This window comes from Saccharomyces mikatae, assembly GCF_947241705.1.
Source record: "Saccharomyces mikatae IFO 1815 strain IFO1815 genome assembly, chromosome: 6".
Classification (NCBI taxonomy): Eukaryota; Fungi; Ascomycota; class Saccharomycetes; order Saccharomycetales; family Saccharomycetaceae; genus Saccharomyces; species Saccharomyces mikatae.
This window is the reverse complement of record NC_079261.1, coordinates 196,102-217,152: the sequence shown is the minus strand read 5'-3', so window position 1 is coordinate 217,152 and position 21,051 is coordinate 196,102. Positions and strand designations below refer to the sequence as shown.

The 21,051-nt window shown below is 37.1% G+C and overlaps 11 protein-coding genes and 2 non-coding genes across 13 annotated transcripts; 7 read left to right on the top strand and 6 right to left on the bottom strand.

Moving 5' to 3' along the window:
• The first annotated feature begins 1,891 nt into the window (after window positions 1–1,891).
• Smki_6.trna7S lies at window positions 1,892–1,973 on the top strand. The gene has a single exon. It is a non-coding gene; the product is annotated as a tRNA-Ser (tRNA).
• A 246-nt stretch (window positions 1,974–2,219) lies between these two features.
• On the bottom strand, window positions 2,220–2,888 carry ORM1 (sphingolipid homeostasis protein ORM1; the record flags this gene model as incomplete). Its single annotated transcript, XM_056222133.1, has 1 exon — window positions 2,220–2,888. One exon carries the CDS (start codon window positions 2,886–2,888, stop codon window positions 2,220–2,222), a length of 669 nt encoding a protein of 222 aa, XP_056081855.1.
• Window positions 2,889–3,563: 675 nt separating this feature from the next.
• Window positions 3,564–3,827, top strand: ACB1 (long-chain fatty acid transporter ACB1; the record flags this gene model as incomplete). The annotated part of the gene is made up of 1 exon (XM_056222132.1): window positions 3,564–3,827. The coding sequence occupies one exon, from the start codon at window positions 3,564–3,566 to the stop codon at window positions 3,825–3,827; it is 264 nt and encodes an 87-aa protein (XP_056081854.1).
• Window positions 3,828–4,696: 869 nt separating this feature from the next.
• On the top strand, window positions 4,697–5,416 carry CAX4 (dolichyldiphosphatase; the record flags this gene model as incomplete). The annotated part of the gene is made up of 1 exon (XM_056222131.1): window positions 4,697–5,416. The coding sequence occupies one exon, from the start codon at window positions 4,697–4,699 to the stop codon at window positions 5,414–5,416; it is 720 nt and encodes a 239-aa protein (XP_056081853.1).
• Window positions 5,417–5,502: 86 nt separating this feature from the next.
• SMKI06G0840 (uncharacterized protein) lies at window positions 5,503–5,703 on the bottom strand (the record flags this gene model as incomplete). Its single annotated transcript, XM_056222129.1, has 1 exon — window positions 5,503–5,703. One exon carries the CDS (start codon window positions 5,701–5,703, stop codon window positions 5,503–5,505), a length of 201 nt encoding a protein of 66 aa, XP_056081852.1.
• A 418-nt stretch (window positions 5,704–6,121) lies between these two features.
• On the top strand, window positions 6,122–6,472 carry SMKI06G0830 (uncharacterized protein; the record flags this gene model as incomplete). The annotated part of the gene is made up of 1 exon (XM_056222128.1): window positions 6,122–6,472. One exon carries the CDS (start codon window positions 6,122–6,124, stop codon window positions 6,470–6,472), a length of 351 nt encoding a protein of 116 aa, XP_056081851.1.
• A 385-nt stretch (window positions 6,473–6,857) lies between these two features.
• On the bottom strand, window positions 6,858–7,722 carry RPL26B (60S ribosomal protein uL24; the record flags this gene model as incomplete). Its single annotated transcript, XM_056222127.1, has 2 exons — window positions 6,858–7,222; window positions 7,704–7,722. The coding sequence occupies 2 exons, from the start codon at window positions 7,720–7,722 to the stop codon at window positions 6,858–6,860; spliced, it is 384 nt and encodes a 127-aa protein (XP_056081850.1).
• An 834-nt stretch (window positions 7,723–8,556) lies between these two features.
• TIM21 (Tim21p) lies at window positions 8,557–9,294 on the top strand (the record flags this gene model as incomplete). The annotated part of the gene is made up of 1 exon (XM_056222126.1): window positions 8,557–9,294. One exon carries the CDS (start codon window positions 8,557–8,559, stop codon window positions 9,292–9,294), a length of 738 nt encoding a protein of 245 aa, XP_056081849.1.
• Window positions 9,295–9,585: 291 nt separating this feature from the next.
• Window positions 9,586–15,273, bottom strand: GSC2 (1,3-beta-glucan synthase GSC2; the record flags this gene model as incomplete). Its single annotated transcript, XM_056222125.1, has 1 exon — window positions 9,586–15,273. The coding sequence occupies one exon, from the start codon at window positions 15,271–15,273 to the stop codon at window positions 9,586–9,588; it is 5,688 nt and encodes a 1,895-aa protein (XP_056081848.1).
• A 793-nt stretch (window positions 15,274–16,066) lies between these two features.
• IMO32 (Imo32p) lies at window positions 16,067–17,092 on the bottom strand (the record flags this gene model as incomplete). The annotated part of the gene is made up of 1 exon (XM_056222124.1): window positions 16,067–17,092. The coding sequence occupies one exon, from the start codon at window positions 17,090–17,092 to the stop codon at window positions 16,067–16,069; it is 1,026 nt and encodes a 341-aa protein (XP_056081847.1).
• A 288-nt stretch (window positions 17,093–17,380) lies between these two features.
• On the top strand, window positions 17,381–17,857 carry POP6 (ribonuclease P/MRP protein subunit POP6; the record flags this gene model as incomplete). The annotated part of the gene is made up of 1 exon (XM_056222123.1): window positions 17,381–17,857. The coding sequence occupies one exon, from the start codon at window positions 17,381–17,383 to the stop codon at window positions 17,855–17,857; it is 477 nt and encodes a 158-aa protein (XP_056081846.1).
• A 2,079-nt stretch (window positions 17,858–19,936) lies between these two features.
• Window positions 19,937–20,008, top strand: Smki_6.trna6D. Its single transcript has one exon. It is a non-coding gene; the product is annotated as a tRNA-Asp (tRNA).
• Window positions 20,009–20,174: 166 nt separating this feature from the next.
• THG1 (tRNA guanylyltransferase) lies at window positions 20,175–20,891 on the bottom strand (the record flags this gene model as incomplete). Its single annotated transcript, XM_056222122.1, has 1 exon — window positions 20,175–20,891. The coding sequence occupies one exon, from the start codon at window positions 20,889–20,891 to the stop codon at window positions 20,175–20,177; it is 717 nt and encodes a 238-aa protein (XP_056081845.1).
• Between the last annotated feature and the right edge of the window lie 160 nt (window positions 20,892–21,051).

Sequence of the window (21,051 nt, the reverse complement as noted above, 5' to 3'; positions counted from 1 at the left end):
GAACAAACAAATTCATTATTATTTAGAATTACGAGTTCCATTTATTGGATTCCTATATCCTCGAGGAGGAATTCTAGTATATTCTATATACCTAATAATATTGCCTTTATCGACAATGGAATTGAAGCGGTTGCCATAAAAATAACTAAATTCTTATAGAGACAGAAAAAAAACAACAATTGTTTACATTCTAAGTTCTTTTATATATATTAAGTACAGGTGTTGCCCTAATAATAGTGTTCATAGCTGAAACAGGATAAAATTCTTTAAACAGTAACGGCTATTTTGCAGGTGAAACACTGGTAATTACTCAAACGGGTAATTGCTTACTGCATCTTAAACAAACGAAGACACTCTAGTCAAACAATGACATAAACAAAGATGTAAATAGTGGTGCCCCACCAAACTACAGTGCAAAATAAGATTCATAAAAATAGAGCAACAAGAATTAGTTCAGATTAGAGTTTCTTTATACTTAAATTTCAAGCTTGTGACGTGCCAATCAACTGAAGTATTACGTGCTCTAGTAATACTAGGGTGTCTTGACGAACCTAGTATATGGTTTCAGTGAAGTAAGTTGTTGTCAAAACGACTTATCAACTTGATTCACGGGACGTTACTCATCATATATATTATATAAGATATGGTTTATACTAAACAGTGGAAGCGCGGAATCTCGGATCTAACTAATTGTTCAGGTATTTATTGTTGGAATAAGTGATTACTACTATACACCTATTCGTATAAATTGGATTAAGTTATTGCAACTATACGTCTTCGTATAAATTGAAGTAGAAAAATTCTAATAATAGAATTTACTGCAGTAATGAGATAAAGATCTATTAATTGATCAGAACTTATTATATAAGAAGAGGAGTTATCACCAAACTCTTATTGAGAGATTGGCGAATTTTGAGATGATTGTTGGGATTCCATTGTTGATAAAGGCAATAATATTAGGTATGTAGATATACTAGAAGTTCTCCTCGAGGATATAGGAATCCAATAAATGGAACTCGTAATTCTACATAATTCTGTATATGCTTTTATTGTCATTTTATATATTGTCAGTCATTATCCTATTACATTATCAATCCTTGCATTTCAGCTTCCACTTATTTCGATGACCGCTTCTCATAACTTATGTCATCTTCTAACACCGTATATGATAATGTACTAGTAGTATGACTACTAGTTGATAGACGATAGTTGATTTTCATTCCAACACTTATCATCAACACTCTGATTTATGTCTGAACCTTTTGGTTTAATATAACCAATCAGCGTGTGTTTTATATACCTCTCTTATATAGATTAAGAAGGAACGACTATTCTTAATTATTACAACTTACTAAACAACTAATTATCAACATTTATACATTTGTTTAGTACGACTCAGGGAGGCAGAGTTTTGTCTTATGTTGCTCAATCTGTTCGTTTCGTTATAAGACTGTTTCATATGTGTTTTATGAACATTTAGAATGATGTGTTGTCATAGTGAGGTATGCAATCTTGATACAAAACATAAACTGTTGTATTACGGGCTCGAGTAATACCGGGATGTCTTGACAATCCTAATATACTATCTTAGGGAAGTAACTTATTGTCAAAACGACTTATCAACTTAATTCACGGGATGTTACTTATCCTATATATTATATAAGATATGGTTTATACTAAATAGTGGAAGCGCGGAATCTCGGATCTAACTAATTGTTCAGGTATTTATACATTTGATTAGTTCAGCTCGGAAAAGCAGAGTTTTACCTTATGTTGTTCAATCTGTTCGTTTCGTTATAAGATTGTTTCATATGTGTTTTATGAACGTTTAGAATGATGTATTGTCATACTGACGTATCTCATCTTAAGATACAACATAAACATATAAGTTGGCAACTTGGCCGAGTGGTTAAGGCGAAAGATTAGAAATCTTTTGGGCTCTGCCCGCGCAGGTTCGAGTCCTGCAGTTGTCGTTATTTTTAGCACTTTTTAATTGCTGCAAGAAGTGTAAGTATTTGTGATACCTTTGAGACCTTACAATTTGAAACTTTACCCATCGTAGTTATCTGTTCTCGAGATATAGCGTATGATTATATGAGTTAGATAAATTATCAACAAATATTTTTTGAAGGTGTCAATCTACAGCTTCTTAAATTCTTGGCTCACTAAATAAAAATTATAGCAAATAATATCAAACACCGGTTTAAAACAAACTGCCTTCAACTGATTTGTGCACGACCTGTGATACCAGGGATGGAAATTCTCAATCTATGAGTGACAGGTAACTTCGGAACAATAGCACCAAAGGTTGTCAAAAAACAATTCCATGAAAATAACTTCAAACCATAATGAGCATAATGAGTACTGACTAAGAATAGCACAATCGGAACAATGATCAAAAATTTCCTCGAAGGAGTATATAAAGTCTCGTCATCAATTTGCTCCCACATTGTCAAATTGTCATAAGCACCGCCGTTAAAATCAAAGGGAGTACCTTTAATTAGGTGAAACATAACATAGGATCCAATAACATAAGTCATATTGGTCAAAGTCCACGACCATTCCGCGGTAACACCAGGAAACAAATTATAGAATAGCTTCAGCAGTATGATAATGACTACATGAATAATCCAAGCCCCACGTTGGTCTACCCACGTAGCATTCATATTCGGTAGAAGTTGCTGGTCATTTTCATCTTCAAAGGTCTCTGGTTCCACATGTGAAATTATACTGGAAGAGCGTCTTCTCCTATGATCTTTCACAGGTTCTGTCGTTCTAATTGATGAAGAGGTACTGCCCGCAGAGGGGAACGGCTTTAAGTCCGGTTGATCTCGACCATAAGAGGTGGAGGCCGCCTGACCAACACCTCGATAATCTAGTTCCGTCATTAACTAACTGGAAAAATGCAGTAGAATATAAAAGAAGAACAATTGTACTCTTTGGAGGGAATACGCAAGCTACTAAAAAACCTAGCAGAAGAACTAAAAAAAAAGATCAAACAGAAGATGCTCCCGATCTGTTTTTCTTTTCTTGTTCCGTAAGGGTTTTGAATTGGTAACTTGAAGGCAAGATCTCATGATAGTTTTTTAAGGTCTTCCAGTAAAAGCATAAGCATAACTTTATACCCGATAGTGGACGGGTAACGCCTTACTGGTATAAAATGACTTACCTACTCAAGTCTATCAGCAGAACCAGAATGTGGTATGCAGGTTACCTATAATTTGTGCGGAACATGAAGCCTATTGCGAACTACCCATTAATATATTTCATTCCATATCATATTCCGCCAACTCTCGTACTTAAACATACTACTAGAAATGGTCGTTGAAAAAGACAAGTTCTTTGTGCCTGAAGGCGGGTGGCGACGGCAGCTCTGCGCGCTATCTAACACGTCCGCAAACTCAACAGCTTCAAGCCAACTCCCCATGACCGCCATATATATAGCTAACACGGATCAATTGGTCGTCTAGGAAGTATATGGTAACGTAAATTAATCGATTGTGAGGAACATAAGAAAGAAGAAATTCAGGCTTACAATCAATCAAACTAGTATTTTTAACAACATGGTTTCACAATTATTCGAAGAAAAGGCCAAGGCCGTCAATGAGCTCCCAACAAAGCCCTCCACCGATGAATTATTAGAATTATATGCTCTGTACAAGCAAGCTACTGTGGGTGATAACGACAAGGAAAAGCCAGGCATTTTCAATATGAAAGACCGTTACAAGTGGGAAGCTTGGGAAAACTTGAAAGGTAAATCTCAGGAGGATGCCGAAAAGGAATACATTGCCCTTGTTGATCAATTGATTGCCAAGTACTCTTCTTAGGACAAAGGCGTACGAACGTCTGTTAGAAGACTCCGGTTTGATTTTTCTTATTTATCTTCCATTTGCTATATTCTATCAGCTTTACGAACATAACTTATATACATTTGTAAATGCCCATAGCCCATACCAGTCGGGACGAGGCAAAACTATGTTAGAAAATGCATATCTTTTCTGTCTAATTTAAAGTTTCGGTGATTTATTCGACACTGAATCGAAATTAGGGGTTTAAACATACAAATAATCAATGCCGGCCATATCAATAATGAACACAGCAAGAAGCAACAGAAAGAGGCACCATAAATTACCTACATATTCTGTGATTTAAGCGCACACTTGTTAGTGGAGCCATTTATACTGCATTCATGACCTCTGCCAGCCTCACACACAGTTCTATTTCATGGCGGCAAAAACAGTGCATTCATTGCTTTGCAAAAAAGTACATTTTTTATGAGGACAACGGCTAGACCAAAGGTACATAGCTCCGATCGAAGTGCAAAGTTTAGATTCTGGCTTGAATTTGGTGTGCTTTTAGATATTCTAACACTTTTTTTAGAGTGGGGTTAAAATCTGTCTTTACGTAGTAGTGTGTGCATGGGATAGGAGAGTTCGGGTTTTTGAGAAAATCTAAATTTTCTTGTTGGAAAAGTAGCAAGAAAAAGAAATGTTTGTATGCTGTGAAATACCACATAGGATATTCATTACTCGGTCGTTAAACACCCATCAAAAGTGGACAAAGTGATTGTCGAAATCCGATCACTTTAAATTCTTTCTTTTCTTTTCGTTCGTTCTGCTTTAGGATTCTTACCTGCCATCTTTTTTTATCAAACATCCGAATTTTACATAACAATTAGTTTGAATCAGATCAAATCATGAACAACACCGCTGCCGCTATAAATCCTAATCCAAACGTCATACCGTTCGATGACACATACATCCTTTATGACTCCGATGACTTTTTATCATTTCTGAGCGCATATTTCTCGCTGATGCCTATCCTAGTATTGTCTTTTTATTTGTCGTGGTTTATCATCACAAGAGAATTAGAAGCCTGCATTGTGGCCTTCGGCCAGCTAACAAACGAAATTTTTAACAACGTGATCAAGAATATAATAAAACAACCACGTCCTGTATCGTTCGGAGTATCATTCCAAAATGACACTATAAGATCTGGTTATGGAATGCCCAGCGCACATTCCCAATTCATGGGATTTTGCTTTACTTACAACTCCTTGAAAATATATACTTCATGGAGAAATCTTAACGTTTACGAAAAATGCATTTTTTTCAGTGGACTGGCCTTATTGTCGTTCTGTGTTTGCTTTTCCAGAGTTTACCTTCACTACCACAACCTGGACCAAGTAATCGTCGGATTCAGTGTGGGAGCACTAACTGGCGCACTTTATTTTGTTATACTTGGCATCATAAGAGAACTGGGCTTAATTAATTGGTTTCTGAAACTACGCATTGCCAAGTTATTTTACATGACAGATTCCTATAACCTGGCACCCGTGACGCTGAAAGAGAGGTATGAAGTATACTGGAAAAAGTTAAATCAGCAACCTTTCAATATCAAATCCAAAACAGAGTAGATTTAATGCCCGTCGTTTTCTTTCATTGTATCGTAAATAATCTTGAGTTTGGTATAATTAGATAGAACTTAGCAAACTGAATTAGCCTATATATCTCTTAAAATCACGTGCAAGAGTGGTTTGTCGCAATTGCCAGCCAAGATTATTTCCTTCAAAGGAAGAAATGTATATGATGACAGCAATCCTAAAGGTCTATGACATTGCAAATAAAGGTCACGATAAATAAATGAAGAAAAGTGGGTATCACCAACTGCGGAGATAATACTTGGTTGACGGCGCAGATTCATAGTTCCGCGGAGGGAAAGATTCGTCGTCGCCCGGGTTTTATGAGAGCGCCGCAGGTTATCTCGCTTTTTTTCGAGAAGAAGCTTCCTACGGCAGAATAAGACCCTTTTCCACGGATACTTGGCGGAGCTTCTGGATATAATAGACCATGTGTAGAAAAGCTTAAGGGTGAGCCGCGGATTTAAAATGTCACCCACACTTAGATTACCAAAGCAAAGCTGCAAAAGAAAATGTTGAGATACACTTTTGGGAGCAATAAATAAATCTATAAATATAGCAACACTCTATCCTTTCAAACATGTTCGAATTTTATCTATTGTCGTAGCGTAAGCGTACATATAAAAACTTGTATATGAACAAGTAAAGTTAAAAAATAGTGAAAAAAAAGCTCGACTTATCTTCTTTGAAAAAAATACGTACATGCTACTCACACCAGCCAAGATTACCAGAATGGGAAGCTCAGCAACTTCTAGTGACGGAAATAGTAAAAATAGTAACTCTCTCATGCGCACCATAGTTTCTTCCCTTATGGTTAAGCCAATAACATCTCTCACCAATACTGTTGCAAACAGTAGAAGTTCTCGTCGGAATAGTTCTCCGAATAAAATTACGAGGTATGATTTGATCAAAGCTGCTGCTGAGAATGACTCCAAAAGAAGCAAAAGCCAGGGACGGGACAAACCCAGAAGAAACTCTAACGGTAAAGATAATGAAGAAATCCTTGTGGCTAATACTGCTTCAGATATCCAACGGGCTAGAAGTAGTATATAGCGATTTTAAAGCCAATGTGCTTAACTCCTCTTCTTCCTTTTCACTATCCCAAAAAAAAGCCTTGTATTCACATCCATTCGCATCTCGTCAGTCTTCATAATCACCATGTATATAACGCCCAAATTATACAAATAATAAATAATCACGCTTTAATGTTATAATATTCCTCTTTTCTTGTATCCAATTTCCACTGCTGCTCAGTGAGGCGCGAGCTAATTCATCTATTTAGTAGCGCCTATGGGGTAGAAAGAAAGTGCGAGAGATTACAATTATTCTTTTTTAAAACTAAACTAAACTAATTCGAAATTGATAGAAAATATACATAAAAGAAACACAGGATTTACTTATTGTATTTTTGTACGATCTATGTTGAAGTCGAGTTAGATTATTCCAATTTACCACCCTTTCTTTGGATCAAAGCCTTTCTGTCCTTGTCCAAGTGCAATTTGGTGATAACAAGCTTGGATGGGTGCAAGTTAATTGGAACGGAAGCACCGTTGACCTTTTCCTTGGTGACCTTGTCAACTTGAACAGCAAATTTCAATCTGTAAACAGATGAAATCTTACCTTCTTGACCCTTTTTGGAACCACGGACAACCAAGACTTCATCATCTCTTCTGATTGGCAAAGCCTTGATACCGTATTGAGCTCTCAGTTCCTTAGATAATGGAGCAGATAACAAAACACGACGTTCGGAGGATGGGGCAGTGAAATAAGCCTTTCTGGCCTTTCTTCTGTCAGATGAAACGTCTATTAAAAACGAAAGATAAAAAATTGTTAGTAAGACAAAACTTCTTTTACAATGAGCACAGTCCTCATTCCACATTTACTATTGTAACGTTACTCACATCTCCAATCTAGGTCCACATTTCATTAAATCAACAATGTAAAGATTATTCTATCACTAGTCACAAATTCAAGTATTGATTTCTTGCCTTTTTACTTTTTCTCTCCGTAATCATGCTTTTTTATATTGAACTTTAATATGCCAGCATTTTTGACCATAATAAACAAAAATAGACATCTCTGATATTAGAATGATCGGCTGTCTGGCCAACCTTGTCATACGTAACAGTTATTTGGCTGATAACTTGACTGCTAGTGATGTTAATAATCATCAAAATAATTTAACACTACCAACTATTGGTGCTTATACGCTTTATAGCAATATATCTACGTGGATGGGAATTGACTCATGCTTTTTACGCTAATTTATATCCTCCTAACATACCTAGAGATTGCTTAGCCATATTTGATATATCTTTGGTCTTGCCGTTGCTGCTTTTTGAAGAAAATAGCCTATATTAATGCGCTTAACCTTTAAATCGATGACAAAATACCTTTTGCTCCTAATAAGTTTCAAACAATATGTGTGTGGACGTATGGGACCTCCCACCTACACCGGCCACCATCTGTTGATAGTCCATACTAAGACACCCTCACATCTGAAAATTTCCAGATTCGTTTGAGTCCCTCGAGCAAAACACGGGAAAAAAGAAAAAGAGGAACCTGAATGATAACATTTATTGAACCCAAACACCAGGGAGGTCCGGATGTAAAAATACCACCGTCTGAAGAATTTTCTCATGCGCAAAAAAATGAACTACTCAGATATACATTTCATTGAGCAGGAATCTTGAGAAACTAGGAATATCGTTGAGACACCGTCAAATGCTGTGTCTAAACTCTATATTTTTGCTCCATCGGGCAACACTAGAGAAATAAAACCAACTATTATGGGGTAGGCATCGAACCCGGACACGTAAAAAAGAAGGAAAATACTCAGTCCAGCAACCACTACACTAAATGGGTAGAATTTTGAAGCGAAAATCCAGCAGAATTAAATATATAAGTTTAGACTTTCTCTTTTCTCTGTTCTTTTTTCTTTTTTTGCGAACCTTCGGAGGCTCCAATAAGTAAAGGATACAGAATGCAGTAAAAGCATGTTCAACTTTGTCAGTCCAAACCCGAGAACTCAATCCTTTCAAAGTTGATGAAAGAAAACGCGCTCTAGTCTCAATTTAGTTACAGATATTAAGTGAGTGAATCATTAGTATATTGTTTTATTTTCTATAAGCTTAAAAATGAACTCAAACTTGTCTAGGTCTTTACTCCGTTTAGGATATATAAAACCTTTGTTTCCACGATCTAATGCCCCCAACATCTCACCGTTAATAGCTCATGCATCGCTGCTTAGAGGAACACTATTGAATAAAACAAGGTTATACAGTAATGACGCCGGCACAACATCACAAAAGAAGGCTGAGACGGCTGGCAACAAGCGTAAACCATTGTGGCCTCAAGTAAAATCTGCTTCTACGTTTACCTTTTCAGGTATACTTGTCATTGGAGCTGTTGGTATATCTACCATTGTTATTTATCTAATTCTTTCCGAACTTTTCTCTCCTTCAGGTGACACACAACTTTTCAACAGAGCTGTTTCAATGGTAGAGAAAAACAAAGATATAAGAAGTCTACTACAATGCAACGATGGCATTACGGGTAAGGAAAGATTGAAGGCGTACGGTGAACTCATAACGAGTGATAAATGGACAAGAAACAGGCCTATAGTGTCAACGAAGAAATTTGATAAAGAAGGCATGACACATCATTATATGAGATTCCACATCGAATCCAAGAAAAAAATAGCATTGGTTCACTTGGAGGCTAAAGAATCGAAACAAAACTACCAACCTGATTTTATCAGTATGTATGTTGATGTTCCAGGAGAGAAGCGTTACTATCTGATCAAGCCAAAATTGAATCCAGTATCAAATTCGAAAGGCTTCTTAGGAATAAGTTGGGGGCCCAGGAAAGGCTGAGATAAGATTTGAGAGAGTTATTCTAATTGTGAATATTCATATATGATTGCTAGTTTTACATGAGTTTATATTTGTTACCTTTGATGCGTATTAGCCTGACATCTAAAAAAGCAGGATAGTGTATATAGTCAATACACTAGCAGAACTTACTATGTAGCGAAAGAGCCGAACCTCTAAGAAAGTTTAATGAAGTATTTTTAGAACTAGTAAGAATAGGAAGTAAAGAAATATTTATGTACTTACATGATAAAACTTGATCAGGTGAAAAAGAAATACTGTCAACATTGAAAATCATTTGATGGTAGACCAGGTCTTCAAGGATGGTGTATGAGTGTAGTAATGACTCTTATAAGTTGAGATCTGATGTCCAGTATCATTGTTAGATCCGTTTCTTGGTTGTACTAAGTTATGGAAAGTGTCTTTCAGTCCAGATCCAAGGTCATGTGAAACATGAGCTGAAGCAACCGCTGGACCGACAATGCATCCCACGAATATGATTAAAATTAGGAAGTATAAACTACAATACCTCCTCACCATACGTTTACGTAGACGTGCCTGTTTCAGGGAATAAATAGGAGGACGAATTTGCCGAGATGGTTTTAACCAGAATAACATGATAGAATGAAACTTGTCAATATTCGGAATGCAAACAACCGGTAGTTGGAAGATCAAAATCACATGCCCCAAGACAAAATCCGCTGCAAACTCGGAAAGCTCAATGACTTTTGCTGTCAATTCTCTCGTAGGTTGAGTCCACGCCATATATCCTAGACCAGTACTATACCATTTACCTGTCCAAAAAGCAGTATTAGCGTGATCGTTCTTAAACTCACGGGTTAGCAATAGAACTGTCATACAGTGAAAAATTAACCTTTGACATTGAATACATGTAACAACACCAATCAACATCCTGACAAAACTAAAACCCTCTAAAACCCACATGACAATGAAAAAGACAATATGGACAACAACTGCGACACCGTGAGCAATCCCCGCCATCACGGAGCCTGTTTTCTTGCAGCACATACCCAGCAGAGGACCAGAACAGCACGACATACCCATACAGAAGAATAAAACCCCAATATCGATAACAATGGGTGCTAAGGTGCAGATAATAATACGTAAAGTAGAGTTCACTCTGTCATAATCAGTGTTCTTGACACCAGTTTGAGCATTGATAAATGTAAAAGCAATAAAACAACCTGCTGCATAAATTGCACACGGTATGATTTCTGCCATAATCAAATTGGTCCTATGAGCTCTACTTGCATCACCTGCAGATTTTTCTGATTCATCACCGACCAGTTTACGCTTAAAACCGGTGATGCGAGACCTTGACATTCTCACATAACCAATCCATGAGTTTCTGTGATACTTATTATTACCTCTTGATAACCATCTAATATAATCTCTGTAGTCTAGGAAAAAATCTTCCCAAGCGAATTGATGCGGATTAAAAATGAATGGTGCAAAGATCAGGGCAGATAATGATGCCCAAAACCATAATAATGCAGCTTGCCAATGTGCTACAGTACCAAAAAATAGCATCAACATTGATCTTGACCCCATGTATATGGCTGAACCAGCAAATCTTGAATAAAGGATGGAGAAAGGTATACGTGACGTAGCAAATCCACGACCCGTTGAGATATAACGAGCACCACCAACGGCAATATCGCTTAATAGTGCAGAAGAATAGATTTGGCCGGCAAAAACTTCAAACATCGGTGATAGGGATAAAATATGGCGGAAGAATCTTTGAGTTGCTTTCCATAGACCACGTTCAATTAATTCTTGAACGACAATGGGAACAAACGCAATCCAAAAGACGATGAAAATAGACAGCGTATAACGTCTCACCCAATCAACAGCAGGCTGGAAATTGTAGCAACCGATTGGAAACAAAACATCAGTAACTGGTAAGTTTCTATCATATATACACATGATAGATTCATGAGCTAAGGCAGATAAGTTCACTAAAGTCAGCATAAACATTTGCAAAGATAATTGAATAAACAAGTTGTTCAAATGAAAACCAGGATGGGCATAGTAGAACGTCAAGAAACGATCCACAGGTAATTGGGTGCCCAGGTAGTAGTACTCACGAGATAACATTTGTTCACCCATACCGGCACCAATCTTTGTCGTAAAATTTAAAATTGTACCGAAACCAAGATCTCTACCCTTACCACATTGATAATATTCACAATGCTTAATACGACCACCACGAAGCACAGCATTCATACCAGCATAAATATCTTCATTAAGATGTAGACCCTTTTGCGCTTTGGAAACACCGCCTCTAGTTGTCATGAATGTAGCATTAATGAAATCTGGATGACCATAATGCAATTTACCACCAATCTGCGCCAAGGTACGAGCGAATAGTGTACCGAATGTTTGTTCTTTACCAGCAGCCACATCACCCAGGACACCAGAATTCTCAGAGAAAATGTACTCTCTCGCACCAACAATCGCGACAGGATGGTTTGTTTGTTGGTCTTCATATCTCAGACCAGGAGTATAAGGATGAATTTGTTCAATACCCAGTTCTTCAAATTCTGCGAGAACAGATCTGATCTTTAGACATTCCTCCAAGTAGTTATCTTGATTAGCATCAATCAGTTGGATGTATTCACCCCTGTAGAAAATCAAAGCGTGATTTTGGTTATCTGATTTACCATCACCAAGAATTGGATTACCAGATAGCTGTACTCTAAACTTGGGACGTCTACGGCCGTTCTCTAAAATCTCACAATGACCATCAATTAGAGCAGAATATATTCTTGGCTCTTCACCTTCGTTCAAAGGAGGTTCTTCATCCAAGTAAGCAATCTGTAAATCAGGATAAGCTCTTAACAAAAACTCAGCGTTTTCTAGTTCGTGCGGTTTGAACTTGGCCAGTCTTTGCATAGAAACCAAGAATTTAAACTTTCTTCTTGACATTTTTTCCAATTCCCTTTCTAAACCATCAGCATTGCCACCAAACATTTGAACAATTTCTGGATTTTCCACACGGTACAGTAACTTGATAGCCCTTGAATAATTCATGAAACCAGAGATTGTACGATATAAGGTTTGTGACCTTAAAGAAGCCCAGATTCTCGTACGTAGTGTATATTCCGGAGCAGCTGACTTAAAACCAATGCAATAAAAGGGAAGATCATCAATTTGAGACTTCAAAGCGTCCTCCTTTTCAGGCTCTTCTTCATTGTTTTCGTACGCAGCCGTTTCTTCAGCCAGAATCTTGGTGTCTTTAACAAAACAGTCCCATTCTACTGGGTGCAATTGTTTCAGATATTCTAAAAGAGTGACTCTCGAAAATTGGTCATCTTCACGAATAATTTCTCTTAATGATAGCAAGATCCTTTCAGCATAATGAGGAGTTAAGACAGTAAATGTTGGCATATTATCAACTGGTAAAGGCTCAGGAATTGGAGTGGACAAAGATTGGGCAAAAAATGAAATACGACGCTCAGCTTCGGAATCTCTGGGAAAGAATTCGGTATCGAAATTGTTGTCATCCTGAGAAACAAAGAAAGTAGGTGCTCTCAAAGTTCTTTTACCTTCAATTTCAGATGGAACTTGGTGGTAGAGTAATTTTTGTACATGGTCGATGGCCAGTAAATGTTCCCTGTACATGGAAATAATGATAGCATTCCATATTTGAGAAATTAGAACTTTCGGTTTGTATTTAATCTCCATATCAGTAGTGGCCAAAATCTTGGAGTAAATTCTTTTTGGTAATCTGGTGAAAATATTTCTCCATGGTGTTAAAATAGAAATACCTAAATAGAACGATTTGCCAACGGAAAAAATAGTGTTTACAACGATATACCACAGATAAGTATCCAAAAAGAACAGAATGAAGTCTGTCGCAATCATTAAACCTAACACGATTTTAGGCTGCACTTTACAAAGTTTCGCACCCCACCAGTACTCACCAGTACATCTCATTGAGGTAGTGGACAAAATTCTGATTGGGTCTCTTAACGATAGGATTAGAAAGAAATACGATTCTGCATACTTAGCAGCAAAAACAGTGACCCATACCAAATAAGACATCCACCTGTCTAAACCATGCAATGGAGCAAAAGACGCCGTGAAAGTTTGCGATGCGACATAGCTTCTCGTGGATTTTTTCATGTAGGATGTAAATAATCCGCCCAATGGCATCACCGAAAAGAAAACAAGCGTTGCCACAGCAACGAAAAACGTAACTGCACCGACCACATGAGCGGCAGTCGAATATACGGTGTCTTTGTCATAGGCGAAAACGAATATCACAGGGCCTAAATTAATAGCCAAAATAACGCACAAGAACCAGAATCTACGAGACAAATGTTGAGCACCAGCCCATTTCCTTGGTACAAACGACCATTCGCAGAGAGTAGCAGCGATTTGAATTAGACACGCTACGGTGCCACCTAATGCTGCTGTGGCCCATTTATAAGCTGCCAAAGGTTGATTGTTTACCAATTGTTGATAGTTGTGAGTGTAGAAAGTCGCAGAATTATAAGCACAATACATCCAGTACACTGAGATATGCATGATCCAAATACGGTTGAAGTTGGTAACCAAATGTAACCAAGAACGTGTTTCCTTATAAGTTTTGAAGAAGACGTCATCCCATGTGATATCTCCCAACTTTGAATAACGTTCTTCTGCCGGTAAATCAATCAATCTAGTTCCATCTTCCATAACAATTTTGGCTATACCTTCTGGATACCAAAATAATTGGTTAACATCATCATATCCGATAACTTTGTTATGATCTTTCTCGCTCTTCACGTAACGACCATCCACAATTTGATAAACTTGATTCCTAATAAAACAATACAAAGGAGTAATGATTCTATTTAAGAAGTCACCTTCAGGTAAGGGATCAGGGCGCTGTTGACATTGTGGAGAATCTAAGTAATCAGAGGCGCACTTGTAAATAAAGCAAAGGCATTCTGGAGTAAATCTGACTTGATTTGCCTCACCCCAACATAACAAGTATAAAGCGATTTGGCGAACCATTTCAAATGGAGAAAGTTGATTCATTTTTGATTTCCATCTGAAATCAGCAGCTTCTAAAGAGTTATCACCCTCAATTTGGTTCAAAGTCTCTTCGGTATCTTCAGGATTGGCCTCTTGCATAGCTTTCTTATTTTTCTTCTTGGCCTTCCTTGCCTTTCTTGATAGCTTACCCAGTTTCATATTTCTGAAACCAATTTCATCATCCATATCAAGTTGTGCAGCAAAGTACCACTTCTTGTAGTTAGCAGTATCACCACCGATGTAGTCTGAGTGTAGAGATAATAGAGCCTGCTCCGGAGACATCCTGGAAGATCTAGAATCTAAAAGGGTCATAAAATGATCAAACATATTTCTCATGGAATCTCTCTGAAAACCAAATTTATTCGTTAAATCTATAAAAATATCTTCAATTTGTCCGATGGGTAATGGAGACTGAGGATCTGCAGTCCAAGCAGGATAAGGGTCATTTGGCAAAGCCATTTCAATCGCGTTGGGATCGTAATACTGCCCATTACCGCTAACTATACCGTTTCCATAGGGAGTCGAGGCCCCTGAAGAGCCCTCCTGATCAGGATAGCTCATTTGAGAGGGCGTATATTGATCGTTGGGATAACTGCCCGAAGGAGGACCATAGCTGCTAAAATCAGAGAAGTTCTCTCCGTCTTGTGAAGATGGATTCATCATATTAGGGGGTTGGTTGTAGTAACCAGCATTGTTATTGTAGCGGTCATTGTCTTGCGAAGGATCTTGTCCTTGAGAAAATTGTACGCCATCAATATATTGTTCATTTGGGTCATAATAACCATCATCTAGCTGGTCTTGTGTGTAAGCTGGTTGGCCGTATTCGTCGTACGCATTTTGATCTTGTGTCACTTGATACGTAGGGTAATTACCGTCGCCATTCCCATCATCATTATTATAATACTGACCATTTGAGTTTGGATCGTTGTAGGACATAACTATGGCCGCTTAATGAATATCGAACGTTCCACTTCTTGTTTTCTTCTTTCTTTTTATAAACTTGTAATATGTCCAAATAGCTTTCTCTTAACCCTTTTGTAACTTGTTCTAACTACCTGCAGAAAATATAAGCGGCCTTCTTTGTAACCTTTAGCCTTCTGTAGTATCTTGAGTAAGCACCAAAAAAAAAAGGAAAGAAAAAAGAACGATGTAAAAAATAAACGAAAAGTGTGTGGTACGTAATTTGGCAGAGTCCAGAACCTGAAGTATATGTACAAAAACACAAACGCTTTATGTAGAGTGCAAATACTTTATAAAACTCCGTTATTGATATACCAAGTAAAGACTAGGAAATGTAGGATGAAAGTATAAATATATACACAATTTAACCTTTATTTTGTACTTCCAATACCGTGTTACAAACTCCTCGGGTATTTGTTTCTTCTGGTATAAAGCAAGTAGGAAAAGAAATGAAGGAAAGAAGAAAACGAGGCTGCGCTACTCTGTCCCGTTCTTCTCTTCCTTTTTTCCATATATACGCAAGTAAATAGCTATATTTGCACCATACCATTCAGATGAATGTCGTGCGAAACGTAACGACCTTATCGTATGCATCAGCATCATCTCTTTAGGCGATTTGCGGTTACTAGGCCTTTAGACTGGCGCAGCGCCGCGGCCCGTACCCCCACCATTAACACAATAGTCCGCAAGTCACACGCTACGGCTACTGCTACCGCACAGCCACCAGTCGCTGCCACTTCTTCTCTCCTCAGCTCCGGGGATGTTGCCTTCAGTCCTCGTGGCGCTCCACGAATTCGGCGATGCATTCGGCACATTCTCCAGGCTTCTCCGCGTTCACCCAGTGACCCGCTTCGATGTCACGTGTCTCAAAACGCGGGAAGAACGCGCCGATGATCGGAAGATATTCATCAACCACATAATGCGATTGGGTGGCCCTGATGAACAGCGCTGGCCGCGTCCATCGTTCAAGAGCAGGATCTAGAGGCCATGCGGCAATTTCACCTTTGACTATAGCGTCTTTCAGAGTCGTGAGGGGAATTCGTTCTTGGAACGTATATGACGATGTAGATGACGGATCACTCATCCTGATCCTTTTTAACGTTGTTAACAAAAATCGACGTATAAGTTCGTTAGCACCGATTCTCTTCGCAAGGTAATCGTCAGCTTGCTTTAGCGTTTGGATGTATTTGCCCTTGTCGTTAACGATTTCCAGCAACGCTCTGATGTATTTCACAAAGTCAGCGTTAGGGCGTAAACTTACGGGGGCGTTCTCTATACAAACCATCATGGAACACAATTGCGGGTTCTTGAGAACCAGCATCATAGCAACTTTACCACCCATTGAATGACCTACTATAATAGGTCCTCCATTAATGTTCAATTCGTGTTTTGTGATAAAATGCTTCACGTCTTCCGACATCGCGGCATAATTATGTTCGGAGCTGTGCGGTGAGGACCCATGATTTCTTAGGTCCAACAGGTACACGTTTCTTCCCAATTTCTTGTTAAGGTTTCGGCCAATGCTTCTGTTGTTGAGCTTGTTACCAAATAAACCATGCAGTATGATGATGGGTGGCTTTGACATCTCCTTGTCCCCATCTTTTACCATATCAGTCTTAATAATGTCATAGGAAAGGTCCAGAGGAATTCTGTTTTTCTGTTGCAACCTTGTCATTGAATGAAACGTATTTACTGTCAGGTTTGGGATACGTAAACCTGCATTGTTTCGAGCGATACATTGTTTCATATGAGCTATTCCATACTTTGCGAGAATTTTCTGCGTGCCCGGTATCATTATAATATTATCAATTTAGTGTTCGAATATCACACTTTAATCTTTAATGTGTAACCAGAGTTTACTTTTTGTAAATTTCTGCCTATTCTCTTTTCCTTTTCCTTTTCCTTTTCCTTTTTATTGGCAGTTTCACGCGATATATCTACTGAATAACCCCTGCACGTTCCTTGAAGAAAAATACGCAGGGCATCGGGATCTTGTAAACAAAATTTCGAAAATTTCATGAGGCCATCGTTGTTTCACAGATATTTGAGGAGAGAGAAGTAAGAAATAATCGACAAAATTAGAATGATAAAAAGTGTACATTACAATCAAGTCGATACTGACTTGGACATATCGTCCTCTAAACAGTGTCTGCGGTTTCTCCAAGAGAAAGTCATACCGTCCTTAACAGATGATAGTAAGAACAGCACACTGATACAGTACCATGGCGTATCGAAGAATGACAACATCAAGCAATCCGTTAACAAGCTAAACAAACAGATTGATGCGGACAATGAAAGTTTCGAGAAACAACGGGCACTTTGTATATACTCTTATGGTCCCCATATCCAAAAAATGTTAAGTATTTTGGAAATATTCAAGAAGAGTTACAGTAACAATGATAAAAAACTTTATCAATGGAATAAATTAACATCATTTGATATAATAGGAGAAGGTAGGAATGAACTACTGGAGAAAAGACTAAAAGTTCCAATTTTGGTCACTCTTGTATCCGATTCAGAAACTATGGATCTAAACCTAAACTTATTCTCCAAACAGTAAAGGTAACATGTTATTTAACATCCATAGCTGCATCTGCATTTGTTATGTATATTATAAAACATTATTATAAGGTTTTTTTTAGCAAATATCGAAACCATCGTTCGTTATTACGACAAGAAATATGTGTCATTGAATGAAAGAAAAAGAAGTGCATGACAACACAACCTTATTCGTTTTCTTCCCTTTGGAAATCGGAAAATTCAATGATATGCCCCCTTTATAAAAAGTAGAAAAGACATGATCGTTTATATAGGCCTCGCTTTGAATCCATAAACCACCGCAAGTATGCAAAGTTTACGGATCTTCGAAGAGGCCATCTTTAGCATGGTAAAGCCTTTTTATAATAACGCTTAAATGCTCACCACTGTTTTTAGTTTTGATCCACAACAATACAGGAGAACAAAAAAAGAATAAAGAAAAATGTTAGGCTCCTACATAACAACCTTTCTTATTTGTATTTCTATATTGTTGAATTACCAAATACTGCATAATTCTTTTATTGGGTAATTGCTGTTTTCCACTAGCTTAAGAGAAGAAGAAAAATTGACTATACAATGTCAGACCTGGAAGTTTTCTACGCGGAAAAAATCTTGGTTTATATGAAAAAGCAAATTTTCCAATTGCGTGTGGTCATCTTATACGTTAAAAGAAGAATCAAGTAAATAGTAAAAATTAGGGCTTACCACTCTGAATAAAACACTATTAATTCACGGTACATTGTACTCCTGTTTTAATTCATTTTGGAGTTTAGTAAAAACAGAACTGCCTAATTTTGCTTAGTAACAATAAACTCACAATTACATTATCAATCATAATATATATAATTTTGAACTGAAAATCTAGAGGTGTCAATAATTAGTATTTTGGTTGTAGTATTAATGAAGAAAAAAAGCAAGTTTTTTTCATGCCACATATGACCAGTACAGCCAGTATAATAATGGCTTGTCTATTTGCTATGGGTCCAGGGTAGTGGCCCAAATTCTTATATTTGTAAATGCCAAGTTTATCGTTACATTAAAGGAGCTTTAACTTCTCGTGTACCACGTTAAACAGACCGTTCAGCAATACCGTCACATGTTAGCATGCACAAGTGTGTACCTTTGTATACGATGTAAGCTTTCAACTTATTACTGGTATAATGGTGAATTTCGAGATGATTGTTGGGATTCATTGTTGATAAAGGCAATATTATTTGGTATATAGAAAATACTAGAAGTTCTCCTCGAGGATATAGGAATCTCTTGATAATTAGTAGTTTAGTAAGTTGTAATAATTAAGAATAGTCGTTCCTTCTTAATCTATATAAGAGAGGTATATAAAACACACGCTGATTGGGTGTATTAAACCAAAAGGTTCAGACATAAATCAGAGTGTTGATGATAAGAATTTAGTGTTAACTCATCTTCTTATATACTAAGTTCTGGACAATTAATAGATCTTTATCTTATTAGTGCAGGAAATTCTATAATTAGAATTTCCCTACTCCATTTAAATTGGTATCACCATAAGAATGTTAGTATTAATTTACTCAACATCATTAGTATCATGTTAAAGAATGTTCGTCATCAACTACAACAATTTATATGAATAAATGTATAGTGGTAATCACTTATTCCAACATAATCCAATAACTGGAACTCGTAATTCTACATAATACTGTACATGCTTTTATTGTCATTTTATATGTTGTCAGTCATTATCCTATTACATTATCAATCCTTGCATTTCAGCTTCCACTTATTTCGATGATCGCTTCTCATACCTTATGTCATCTTCTAACACCGTATATGATAATTTACCAATAGTATGGCTACTAGCTGATAAATGATAGTTGTTGGAATGAGTGATTACAACTATACTTTTCTTCGTGTAAATTGGTATCATAATAAGAATGTTTGTATTCATATACCCAAAATTATTAGTATCATGTTAAAGAATGTTCGTCATCAACTACCCTAATTTATACGAATAAATGTATAGAAGGAATCACTTATTCCAACAGTTAATATTCAATCTACAACACTTTCGTTTTACTATAAATAAATATAGTCATTCAGTTAAATAAGTTATAAAGATTCATCCGTGATAGTTTAATGGTCAGAATGGGCGCTTGTCGCGTGCCAGATCGGGGTTCAATTCCCCGTCGCGGAGATTTTTTACTTTTCATAAACGCCTGACATCTCTTAGTATAGACGAATTTTTGGACACCTCAGCTTTAACAATGAAAGCTTCAAGCCCTTAAGAATAATTTGAAAAGTGTATATAATTGACTACTTCGTGATCAGTGTTTATCAACAGATATAAATATACATAGAGTTTATTGATATCCTCGGAACAACTCATTTATCTGTGCGATGACATTGATATGGAGAATCTCTCCTTTTTTCGTTACTAACGAGCCCTTTTTGAACATCTCAGGTTCATTGTTATAGTTTATTCCACATTGAGAAAATAGAATTTCCTGTTTATCATTACTAAATGTTCCACATAGTTTTTTCTCGGATTCCTGAGGTGTTAAACCGCATTTTATTATCAATTGCCAAAAGGTTGTATTATAAAGGTTGTTTATATGTGTATCGACATATCTCCAAGATAAATAATCCTTTACTGTTTGTAAATTGGGGTATGCGATGCACCTTGAATCGAAGTATGGCAAATGCTTGATGCTCAGCGGCTTGTCTGGAAAAAATTTGGCCCATAATGCAACATAATTAGACGTGAAAAAGGAACCAAATAAAGTTGCAAGTTTATCCTTTCTTCTATTGAATAAAGCTGTGTCAGACTTCAAAATAAATGAATACTCATCACTTTCCCCAAAAGCCAATATAGTATCATTTCTGTATTTAAGCACAAGATTCTTTGCACACGCATTCATTAGCATCAGGGCTTTTTCATCATTTGGCTTGGCAAATTCGTAAAACTTGGAAAATTCATGAAACTTCTTGCCATCTATCCTTATCACAATGTAACACTGAGGCAAAATAACGTCGTGCGTTTCAAATTGTCTCACGTATCCAAATTTAGAATTTGCCATTTTACTCGTACTATGAAGCAAGCGTTTCGTCCATCAAGGCGCATGGTTAGCAATATTTTCATAAAAATTCTCGGTATACTTTTCAGTTTGATTAATTCTTGAATAATGATTAGAAGCAATTGAAATTTCACTCCGGGTAAAAATACGAAGAGAGTACGAA